The 12,339-nt window shown below is 40.0% G+C and overlaps 1 protein-coding gene across 4 annotated transcripts in view; it reads right to left on the bottom strand.

Annotated features, from left to right (window-relative positions):
- LOC138951987 (methyltransferase-like protein 27) overlaps positions 1-11,759 on the bottom strand; it is a 32,296-nt gene extending 20,537 nt beyond the window's left edge. Inside the window, exon 1 of one of the 4 annotated variants that reach the window (XM_070323560.1) lies at positions 11,606-11,759. In XM_070323560.1, coding sequence (XP_070179661.1) covers positions 11,606-11,611 — 6 coding nt within the window. In that variant the 5' untranslated portion in view covers positions 11,612-11,759. Of the gene's footprint in view, positions 1-1,286; positions 1,969-5,913; positions 6,049-11,605 lie in introns of those variants that run through there. The other 3 variants (XM_070323558.1, XM_070323557.1, XM_070323559.1) reach the window with 3 other exon arrangements.
- Between the last annotated feature and the right edge of the window lie 580 nt (positions 11,760-12,339).

The raw sequence follows: 12,339 nt of genomic DNA, 5'->3' as shown, positions 1-12,339 counted from the left end.
TTCCCAGCGATGGGACAATAAAGATCAAAACTTGACTAAATATAACAAGTCGCGTAAGGCGAAAATAAAATATTTAGTCAAGTAGCTGTCGAACTCACAGAATGAAACTGAACGCAACGCAACGCAGCAAGACCGTATACTCGTAGCATCGTCACTCCACCGCCCGTGGCAAAGGCAGTGCCTGTGGAATTGACAAGAAGAGCGGGGTATTCGTTGCGCTGAGAAGGATAGCACGCTTTTCTGTACCTCTCTTCGTTTTAACTTTCTGAGCGTGTTTTTAATCCAAACATATCATATCTATATGTTTTTGGAATCAGGAACCAACAAGGAATAAGATGAAAGTGTTTTTTAAATTGATTTCGAAAAAAAACATTTGGTAATAATTTTTATATATTTAATTTACTGTGCTTGCCCTTGAGTAGCTGTTAGGTTTTGAGATGGCTTATATAAATTTTGGAGAATGTAATTTTGGTGCTATAAAGAACCGACGCGCTCACAAAACAAAACGAACACTAGAATTGGAAAATTAATTAAAGTTTATTGTGAATACTTGTCGATGTCATAGTAATTCGGAATCAGCTCATAATATCAATATATAAAAGGCTAAACATAAATCTATGGAGAGGCTAAGTAACCTATATCGGAGCGTGGCGGAAAAACTAATCTAAGTTTAGAAAGTGAATTAAAGCTAAAATGTAAAGTACAACGGACTAGCTTGAGTGAGAGTGCAGAACAGTAGAGTGTGAAGCGTGGAGCATGGAGCGAGAAGCGCGGAGCGGTGGAAACTGATAGAAAGAAAAAACTAAACTTAGAATTCGAAACATCAAACTAAACATCAAAGGTGTCCTAAAAACATAAACATCAAAGATGGACGTCAAAATGGCGGCCGAAACAAGATGGCGGCCGATCAATAAAAAATCACCAAGACAAAATATGTTAGAAAACCCTACATAGAAAAAACGTAGGACACACTAGGCTAACTAAACAAGAAACAACACGCAGTGAAAAGAAAGCTGATCAACATTACAGGACGGAGAAATACAAATACGACTCGAGAACATGAACCAAAATCTTACAGAAAGTTAGCAAACAAAAACTGGCTTAAAGTCAAATCATAATAAACAGAACAGTCTCAGCTCTTACCTTGCATAAATAAAAACGTAAGACAAAGAAACGGACAGAAGACACAGAGACGGAAAGAAGTCATAACAAACAAAGATTCGAAACGAAAATTACACGAATTCGGTAAATAAAAGAACAGAATGGAGGCAGAAAATGATACTCGCCTTTGACAGCATCTATAATCTAAAACAGACTCAAGGCGAGCAACTGAACCTGAACTACAAAATAACTTAAAACAAAACTGGAGGCTGGCAGAAGAAACTGGGCCCCGGAACAGAGCAAAAAAAATATATCTATACTAAAACATCTTGTTCCGTGAACGGCTTCCCAGTAAGTGACGACGAATACAGGCTATCCACCACAGAGGTGAACTAAAAATTACTGCGCGTTACTACAATATTACTGTTGCAAAACATGCGTCCCGTGCTCTCCGGGGAAAAACTCCATAGGCTCGCATGATGCCCAGCGTGAGCCATACAGGCACATGAAATTAATATCAGAAAAACGCCGGCCACACTCTCGTTTATGAATTTGTTCGTTACAATATTTAAAGTCAGTACAACAAAAACAAAGGTCGTACCAGGACGCTCATACTTAATAAAGAAAAATAAAAGATAAAGAGAGGGCTAGACCCGCACGCGAACCTACAGAGGTGGTTGCAAAAAGGGAACAAATAGGGGCAAAAGTGAGAAAAGTGAAAGAAAAGAGGTGAGAAGGAGATCAGAAAAAGGGGAAGCCACCACCACGGAAAGTCGCATGCGAGTCAAGCTAGAAGCAAGACTAAAAAACACAAGCAAAACAAAAAGAATCTAAATACACAGAAGGCTCCTTAGCAGGGGCATTCACATTTACAGAGCTTGTTTTTAATCCGAATATAACATATTTATATGTTTTTGGAATCAGCAAATGATGGAGAATAAGATAAACGTAAATTTGGATCGTTTTATAAATTTTTATTTTTTTTTACAATTTTCAGATTTTTAATGACCAAAGTCATTAATTAATTTTTAAGCCACCAAGCTGAAATGCAATACCGAAGTCCGGGCTTCGTCGAAGATTACTTGACCAAAATTTCAACCAATTTGGTTGAAAAATGAGGGCGTGACAGTGCCGCCTCAACTTTCACGAAAAGCCGGATATGACGTCATCAAAGACATTTATCAAAAAAATGAAAAATATGTTCGGGGATTTCATACCCAGGAACTCTCATGTCAAATTTCATAAAGATCGGTCCGGTAGTTTAGTCTGAATCGCTCTACACACACACACACACAGACACACAGACACACAGACACACGCACATACACCACGACCCTCGTTTCGATTCCCCCTCGATGTTAAAATATTTAGTCAAAACTTGACTAAATATAAACAAGTCGCGTAAGGCGAAAATACAATATTTAGTCAAGTAGCTGTCGAACTCACAGAATGAAACTGAACGCAATGCAACGCAGCAAGACCGTATACTCGTGGTCCACCGCTCACAGCATTGGCAGTGAAATTGACAAGAAGAGCGGGGTAGTGGTTACGCTATGCTGCATAGCACGCTTTTCTGTACCTCTCTTCGTTTTAACTTTCTGAGCGTGTTTTTAATCCAAACATATCATATCTATATATTTTTGGAATCAGGAACCGACAAGGAATAAGATGAAAGTGTTTTTAAATTGATTTCGAAAAAAAAATTTTGATAATAATTTTTATATATTTAATTTTCAGAGCTTGTTTTTAATCCGAATATAATATATTTATATGTTTTTGGAATCAGCAAATGATGGAGAATAAGATAAACGTAAATTTGGATCGTTTTATAAATTTTTATTTTTTTTTACAATTTTCAGATTTTTAATGACCAAAGTCATTAATTAATTTTTAAGCCACCAAGCTGAAATGCAATACCGAACCCCGGGCTTTGTCGAAGAGTACTTGACCAAAATTTCAACCAATTTGGTTGAAAAATGAGGGCGTGACAGTGCCGCCTCAACTTTCACGAAAAGCCGGATATGACGTCATCAAAGACATTTATCAAAAAAATGAAAAAAACGTTCGGGGATTTCATACCCAGGAACTCTCATGTCAAATTTCATAAAGATCGGTCCAGTAGTTTAGTCTGAATCGCTCTACACACACACACACACACACAGACACACACACACACACACACACGCACATACACCACGACCCTCGTTTCGATTCCCCCTCGATGTTAAAATATTTAGTCAAAACTTGACTAAATATAAAAAGGAAGACAAATCCCAAAGATCTCCCTTGACTTTGGGGTATCGCGACTCTGTTGCTGCTAGCTTTCCACTGGGAGGAAGTGATCCGAATTTCCCAGCGACGGGGCAATCTAGTAATGATATGGAGAAAGAAAACAAAATCAACGGAGTCGCGCTACCCCAAAACTCAAAGGATTTTGTTTGTGTGCCTTGAATGACTATTGGGATGACAAGAAGATATCGGGAACATTAACGTGATTTGTAAAAAAAAAAAAATGATTACAAATCACGGGGCGCGCAGACCCTTGATTTTAACTCCCAGGCTCAAAACTGTAAGGTTCAGCAGCTAAAGTTGCTTCTATGAATACCCCTTCTGACGTCATCAAAAATGTTACCCAGAATTCACCACTTCCGTACTCTCGCGGACGTTCGAGATACAATGGCCGCCAGATCGGAACGCGAAAACGCTTCGCTTCAGCCACGAAATTCGTCAGATTATGGCCTAAACGATTCCGAAATAAACTAAACCCTGTGAGGAAAGGCGAGAAAACAATTTCCTACGGCATGCATATGTCTGGTTAACCTAAGTCACGCCAAAACGCAAATAAACGCGTTTTTGACACCAAAAATAGCCTGTTGCGGTCCTTTAACTTGGCTATCTGTCACACTTTTCGGATCAAAGATTTCTGTTACATGCATGCAGACAGATGATTGTTACAATTATTGCCACTGTTTTATTTACATAGCGGACATTTGCTGGTGATGTAAACGTATTAGGAAATAATGGAACGTTCAGGCTGTTTTCTGTGACAGTGGGTATCGCTGAGTGCCTCTCAAAACACGCTGCGGTCCCGCATGACTGCATGGGTACCCCTAAAGCACCCTAATCATTCCAAAAATGTAATCGTGTTTAAAGGATTACATGTATCAATTTTACACTGGTGGTCATACTTGAATGAAACTTTGGAAGTATGTATTTCAACCCTTTGGCTGTATGCATGCGAGTCATGATTATTTTTAATGTACATCTATAAACCTATGCCGATCTTCAGATTACTCCGAAGCAAGTGTACTGAATACTGACATGATAACTCCAAAAATCACTTTTATCAGAATGTATCATACGAGCAAAACAGTGAACTTATTAATTTTCGTCCACGCATTACGTCGGTATGGGTTCAGATTGGTGACATTACGGATAATTACATGTAAACCAGACGCTCAGCTATTTTCTCTGAAATGTTTTACAATACTCTGAAAGATCAGCTTTCATTAATATAGATTGAATAAGTGTTATATGTGTAGGCCTTTCGGACACTTTTAGGGGACGGACTTTTGACACAGGATCATCCAAGGTCTTATACATGTCAGGGGCGGATCAGTCATTTTATGGGGGGGGGGGGGTTTCCAAAAGTATATTGAGAATATATGGGTGTGAAAGCGCGAAGCGCCGAGCCGACGGCGCGAAGCGCCTTGCTTGCTAGGGGGGTTTTGAAAAAAAGGATGCAAAATGGTGCAATCTGATGCATTCTGAGAATGATCATTACCAGTTTCAGGCAGCAGATTTTGTCACTGATTAACAACTAAAAAAACACACACAAAAATATGTTATTTTTTGGCTGGGGGGGGTGGGTTTCCGGAAACTCCAGAACCCCCCCCCTCGTCCGCCCCTGCATGTATACGCATACTGTTGATGGAAACAGATATGGCCTAAACAGCAACTAGAACATTGTTTATGGGCAGGTGGGTCAGTGCACTATGGTTTTTTTTTACTTGAATGTTTAATTTTGTTTGAATGTTATTTTATGAAAGAAATGAATAAACAATGACAAATAATAGTCACTTTTTGTATTTTGGGTTTGTAGTTTTTGTATTACGCGACGAAAACAGTCAAACTATACGGACAAAAGTGGAGTACAGGGAGGATAAGATGATTTAGCAGATATGACTGTCACACTTCCAACTATTGTTTTATTTTATTTTTCTGGGTATGCTCTAGGGGATTACGAAGCAGATTTAGATTATCATATTCATATCTGGAGTTAGGGACACTTCTTTGCTACAACCGTCGATCTTTAGGGTAACCCCTGCAAAATTATTTTTTGAAATAATCTGGTTATGACTGTAATACAATTGCAACAAAATACTTTTGTAATCTCCTAGAATATCATATTTTGCACAAACTGCACACAAAATGATTGCTCTAGCTTAATTACAGCCAGAGAAATCGCAACCACCAAGATGCAACTGCCGCAAAAATGGCTGACATGAGAAAACCGACGTTGGAGATAGAACTATTCAAATATTGTCTTTATTGACACATAAATATGACACTTTTGACTAAAACACTGCCACACATGCATTATAGGTATGTTATGGAACCATAATCTGAAAAAAAACACAACGTTTTGAACTATTTGATTCATTTTGCACTGGCCCACCTGCCCAACAAAACAATAAAACAACATTGTAATAGTTACATTTAAGATATATAGTATACACAAGCTGCTGATGTAACAGTAATTTAAGCCAAGGAATAGATTACACAATCAATAAAAAAAACAGTGTTGCTTACCAAGGTTCTAGGTCCAAGGGTCTTAGTCTGACACCCCGGCTATGTGAATAACGAAATATCAAGCAGACTGACTTGTGTCAAGTTGGAAACAGCCAGGTTCAAAAGAATCAGTGCATTATATATACCCACAACTCTCCTGAATAAAGTGTTGCACCGTCGCTTGGGCGATCCCACCTGCGCGGACATACGCCGCGGAGACTACGCGCCGGTGCATTTAAATTCTAGGTTTCACCATCGCCACTGTCAATGCGCCATACCGACGCCGCGCAGTTCCGAAATGCGGGTGTATTTGTTTTGCTTGGTTTTTGTTGTTGTTGGTTTGTTTGTTTGTTAATTTTGTTTTTACGTAGAGCCGAAAGGTACATCGGATTGTGTGTTGGTCGTGTAGACGGTAGAAAAAAAACCAGCTTTAAAATGTGAAAAAGTCCAAATAGCTATTTCTTTAATTTAATTCGGCGGCGAAACGGCTCAAGCGATTTCAAAATCCTTTTAAGACAGTATCATGCTATTGAAGGGGTACACTAAAAAACAATTGGCAAAACAATATCTGGCCCCTGACGGCAAGCAGCTTGATTTCCCCAAAACGTTTCACGAGAGCGACGTCCTAACCGTAAGAGCTAGCGCCTGCGGATTTTTTGTGAACGAAGAGGGGGGGGGGGGGGGGGGGGATGTGCTTATGAAAATCAAATTTTCGAGAGCCTATAGGTCTTGTTTCTTTTTTAAATGAATTTAGTGGGATCTGTTTTCAAATGAAAACACAGTAGATAAAATAATAAGAAGATAGATAGATCTGTTTAACCAATCACAATGGAACTCCAAAATATTCCATAGATTTGTTTACTTAATTTTTAAAAGATAAGTTCGAAACATTATCATCTGATAAGTCGCCGTATAACCTTATAGGTTCCAGCGACTAAATATTCCTGATTCTGTTCCCCGGGTTTTCGAACCAAGGGCGGCAACTGTGCAACCATAGACATGTACGTCATCATGATCTCCCCTTATTATGCGTTATTCATCGTCAATAATTTGACCGTTATTTTGGCTGTCTTAGTGAAATGGTAAGATATATATCTCTATGTTTTTTACATGTAAGTGTTCGTAAAAAATACAGTTATAGCAGTTATGTACAAAAATAAGCAGCATATGCTCTTTTCGCCAAAGTAAAGTCCTTTTTGGCTCACGAAGTGTAGCCTATGCGATCGTAACTTTGTCTGTCTGTGCGTTTGTGCGTGTGTTTGTGTATGTCTGTGGTAAAAACTTTAACATTTCGTCATTTGAAGACGTCGTCACATTATGGCGTAAGAGGGTTAGACGTCACGCGAAGGAGTTACTGAAAGTCTCGGTCATTGTTTTTTGAGCGGGCCGAGACTAGTTGGCAGTGTGTCGTAGATTGTTGACACTCTCTCTCTCTCTCTCTCTCTCTCTCTCTCTCTCTCTCTCTCTCTCTCTCTCTCTCTCTCTCTCTCTCTCTCTCTCTCTCTCTCTCTCTCTCTCTCTCTCTCTCTCTCTCTCTCGGCGAGGGCTGGATGAAAAAAGATCTTTGCTGTATCTACTCCATTACCCTCGAAAAATAAAGTTGGTTCGTTCGTTCGTTCGTTCGTTCTCTCTCTCTCTCTCTCTCTCTCTCTCTCTCTCTCTCTCTCTCTCTCTCTCTCTCTCTCTCTCTCTCTCTCTCTCTCTCTCTCTCTCTTTTAACTTCAGGCTCTTCAAGCGTTATTATTCTGGTTTGTTTCGTTTTGGTTTCATTTTTCATTGCTCATTTTTCTTTTTGATTTATCTCCCTTTCCCCCTTCTTTTGCGCTTGGAGGACATCATCTTCTCTGATAAGTCGTTTTGATATTTGTATTGTTGTTTTCATTTTTTTTTTTTAACCTGTTGAAGACCATTAGGTCGAAGCGTTGTTCATTGTCATTTGTTTGTATATTTCGTTGCGAGTCCAGAATATTAGGTATTACTCTTAGTCGTGTCCCTGTAAGTAGGCTACATGCAGACAGACAGATCTAGATCAAATGTCTCGCTTTCTTGCACAGTGTCACCTATGCTTACTGTGTGTGTGTGTGTGTGTGTGTATGTGTGACGGAGTGATTGAGTTTGTGTTACTGTTTGTCTATTTCTTACGTGAGCCTTGAAGGCTTCGCCTCTTGTTTCTTTGGGTTTCTTACATGTGTCACAGCACACCGCAAGCATTTAGGCGAATAGCAAGTGAGTGGTATATATATATCATCAATTGTATAGTAGGTAACGGTGTTAATTACTTGCCATGTTCTTTACACGTTTTCCATTTGTGTCCTTGATTATTGCTTGATGCCATGTATGATATTACAATATGTCTTTCAACAGTGTGTCCAGTTAGATTGCGTACATGCATAGTCATAGTAACTCGAATTTTGTTTTACTTCGAATTACTTGGGATGCGCCGCATCGACTTCTAGCATGCATGTCACCTGCTCCAGGCATGGTCACGCGATGGTCAGGCGCACCATATACGCATGCGCCGCGTCGACTAGTGGACGATCATAGTATTGACTGAGGCGCATGCACCAAAGTTCCATGAGGCGCATGCACGGCGCAGGTGTATGGTGCATGCGCGGCGCATGCGCGGCGCACCCAAAATGTTTACTGGGTAGTCAACAGGCAACTTTGTTTCTTCTTTTTTTTTCACAGTTTCAAAAGTGTTTATATAACATTACCACCACCACAAACATTGTATATTATAAGATGTTTGATGGGTTGTTGACAGACCAGCTTTTTTGTCGGTCCGAGGGGGAGCATATCGTCTTTTGTTTCATATTTATTGACCAAGGCCGAAGGCATGCACAAAACTTTGCTGCGTGCTCAGCGTACTACGACGTATGCCAGCGTGCTTCAGCGTCCTCTTAACGTATACAAAACGTACCCATAAAGTACCCATAACGTATTCGACGTACGCCAGCGTACTTATTCAAATGTCCCATACGTCGGCATACGCAGGCTTTAAAGCGGTCGTGTGACAGGGCCATTAGATGGTTTTGTCTCTCGCTGCGTGCACCTTGTTGTCAGCTGCGAACTGCCAGCTTTATCATTCGACTAACAGCGTGGCGTCCATCAGGACAATTTTCCTTTTTTATGTAGTGCTGTTATTGTTATTATTTTGTCACAGGTGCACAGAGAGAGAGAGAGAGAAACGTTTGTTCAGTCACACACCACTATATTTTAAGTTGTTGTTAATTGTTCTGTGATTATATAGCCTGCTGTTTCCCAAAAGCTAATTATCAACCAATACCCAACAACCTCCATTCTTCTCTCGTTTACCATTGTCCCCAGATACATCAGCAAGCAAAGTGCAACAGAAAGCAAAACACTTAGATGGTTTTGTCTCTCGCTGCGTGCACCTTGTTGTCAGCTGCGAACTGCCAGCTTTATCATTCGACCAACAGCGTGGCGTCCATCAGGACAATTTTCCATTTTTGGCTCACGAAGTGTAGCCTATGCGATCGTAACTTTGTCTGTCTGTGCGTTTGTGCGTGTGTTTGTGCGTGTGTATGTCTGTGGTAGAAACTTTAACATTTCGTCATTTGAAGACGTCACATTATGGCGTAAGAGGGTTAGACGTCACGCGAAGTAATTACTGAAAGTCTCGGTCATTGTTTTTTGAGCGGGCCGAGACTAATTGGCAGTCGTGTCGTAGATTGTTGACACCAAACACTGTACATAGTTTCTTTGTTGACACTCTCTCTCTCTCTCTCTCTCTCTCTCTCTCTTTCTCTCTTTCTCTGGGGAGTGGGAGAGAGAGAGCTCTAGAGAGAGAGAGAGAGAGAGCTCTAGAGAGAGAGAGAGCTCTAGAGAGAGAGAGAGCTCTAGAGAGAGAGAGAGCTCTAGAGAGAGAGAGAGAGAGCTCTAGAGAGAGAGAGAGCTCTAGAGAGAGAGAGAGAGAGAGAGAGAGAGAGAGAGAGAGAGAGAGAGAGAGAGAGAGAGAGAGAGAGAGAGAAGACACAATCTTTATTATCGAGGGTAATAGATAAGCAAGAATATATGCTTTTTTACATCCAGCCCTTGCCTTAAAGGCACAGTAAGCCTATCGTAAACCATCACAGATACTGTCAGGCTTTTACACACAGTACAAACACCCTTCCATTTGAACGCTCACCATACGGGAACATCCTAGGTGCCCTTTGTAAAGAGCGAGCAATTTTTAAAGAATTAATTTTGCGGATTGTCCCAGAGGACCGTGGTGCGTTTTTGCGCTAGACCTAACTTTTAAAATCTAAATAATAAATTGACAGCTTGTTACACAAACAATCTTAAATCATAAAATAATTCTTTTTTTTCATCAAGACAAGATCAGTACAATTCGAAGTTTTTAAAGTTTGAAAAAAGAAAAGCCCGGAAGCAGGGTCACGTAAGGTCGTGGTTCTCGTAGCAGACGACGGTTTATGCCTATCACCAGTTCATTTGAACAGTCAAAAGCCATCGCTAGAGTTCTTGTGAACCACAGCCGTTTGTTTCGTGCATAATCAGAGGTACATAATAACGTGCTTTTGCAGATAAGCTCACATCCAGTCGCATTCAAATTACTAACTGACGACTACATTGTGAAAAAGGGAAACTGGATCACACGGGTTCACGATGGCTCAGGGGTAAGATAAACCACGCAAAAATAAATTCTTTGAAAATGTCTCGCTCTTTACGGAGGGCACCTAGGATTGTTCTCAAGCGATGAGTGTTTAAATGAAAGGGTGTTTGTACTGTGTGTAAAAGCCTGGCAGTATCTGTGATGGTTTACAGGAGGCTTAGCACCGTGCCTTTAAAATAGGGTCAACAGGAACAGAAAACAATATAACCAAACAACGATCACAGCAAACTTAACACATTGTAATTGTAAGTCTATATACAAATACGAATTTGAAAATAAATTGTCATACGTATAGGTTACAACACGAGTGGTTTTTTATATGGCTTGTATTTCAGTCAAGACCCAGCGGATGAATATCATCGGGAGACACGAGCCTTTGGCGAGTGGCTCTCGATTGATATTCCCGCTGGGTCTTGACTGAAATACAAGCCATATAAAAAACCACGAGTGTTGTAATCTGTATATCCCATTCTACCATCAAACACAAAGTGTAGACTACTAGCGGCACTTTTGCGATCTGTGGAGTGTGAAACAGTGTTTTCAGCGAGACATGGCCTTTTTGCAACCTTAAACTAAGTGACCGTCGCTGAAAAAATAAAACGAATGAGTGCATCTATAAGTACGCGGTAACACTACTTTCAGACCGTTTAAAAGCGTTAAGTAAAGGTTCATAAGTTGCAAGAAAGTAATGAAGTCGTATAGAAATCCATTTAGTTGAAGCGCACAATTCTTTTGCGTTTCAGGTCGGCGGAACGGGGAAACCGGTTTGGCCCCCATTTGGCTTACTCGACTCGATTCAGAATCGATTCCACGTTGTTTTTTTCGAACGCATTATTATACAATTAGTCTTATTGACAGAGAAGCAAATTTTAGGGAACACATATGTAGATTTAACCATTTGCTCCCTATTTGAAATGTATCTACATGATAAACTGTTTTGCGAGTGTGTTTGCATGAACCTAAACTGGTATTGATGCGATGAAAACAGGACCCAAGTCTGTCACCGCCGCTTGATTGCATTTTGAAAGAATATGACTGGATTACGGAAAAATACACACATGTTAAGTTCTTAGATACCTTCATCGCCAATGTGGACTTACTGCAGAGCCAGGCAAAAGAGTAGACTTGCTCGCAAAACACGTGAAACAGCTGATGATAGCGAAGCCCAACCGTGCCAGGTAAGGACGGTCTGACAGATTCTCAAAAGTCGTCTGCTAACGAAGCAAGGGGAGGGTACTCGTGTTTTTGTTTTGGTTCGCTAGCATCTGGTTATCTTGTAAGTTGAATGTTCGTTTTTTCCCACCTGCATTGCTTTCATAATGAAAGAAACGTTTGCTTATTGCATCTCATACATCAGATCAGTTCTGAGATTCATTTTTGCGTGCAACTGATATGGTTTTCTGAGCCGTGCAATACGATTTTGGAACTTCATACAAATGTGTCACATTGTTCGGCGCGAGGTCAAAGGTCGGGAGCAAAGTAGTTCTTCGCCCAAATCGGAATCTGCACTATCATATATTTTTTTGAGTCCATGATGTATTTATTGAGCTATAAAAATACAACATATATACCCATACTGAAGTAACAGAGACAAAGAAGGGAGGTCATGGGATATTACATTTTATGTACAATTTTCAATGATAAAAAGTGTCAATTTTGAACATAACTGAATTTAGATCTGCATATTATTATATTAAGTTTAATATGCACATACATTTTAAATAAATTGATGAACCATTCAGCACATGTTTAGTTGCATCTATATATATATACGACTAGTGTCTGTGTGTCTGTCTGTGTATCTGTCTGTG

The sequence above is a fragment of the Littorina saxatilis genome, linkage group LG17 (assembly GCF_037325665.1).
Source record: "Littorina saxatilis isolate snail1 linkage group LG17, US_GU_Lsax_2.0, whole genome shotgun sequence".
Lineage (NCBI taxonomy): Eukaryota > Metazoa > Mollusca > Gastropoda > Littorinimorpha > Littorinidae > Littorina > Littorina saxatilis.
This window is presented reverse-complemented; position numbering and strand designations above follow the sequence as displayed.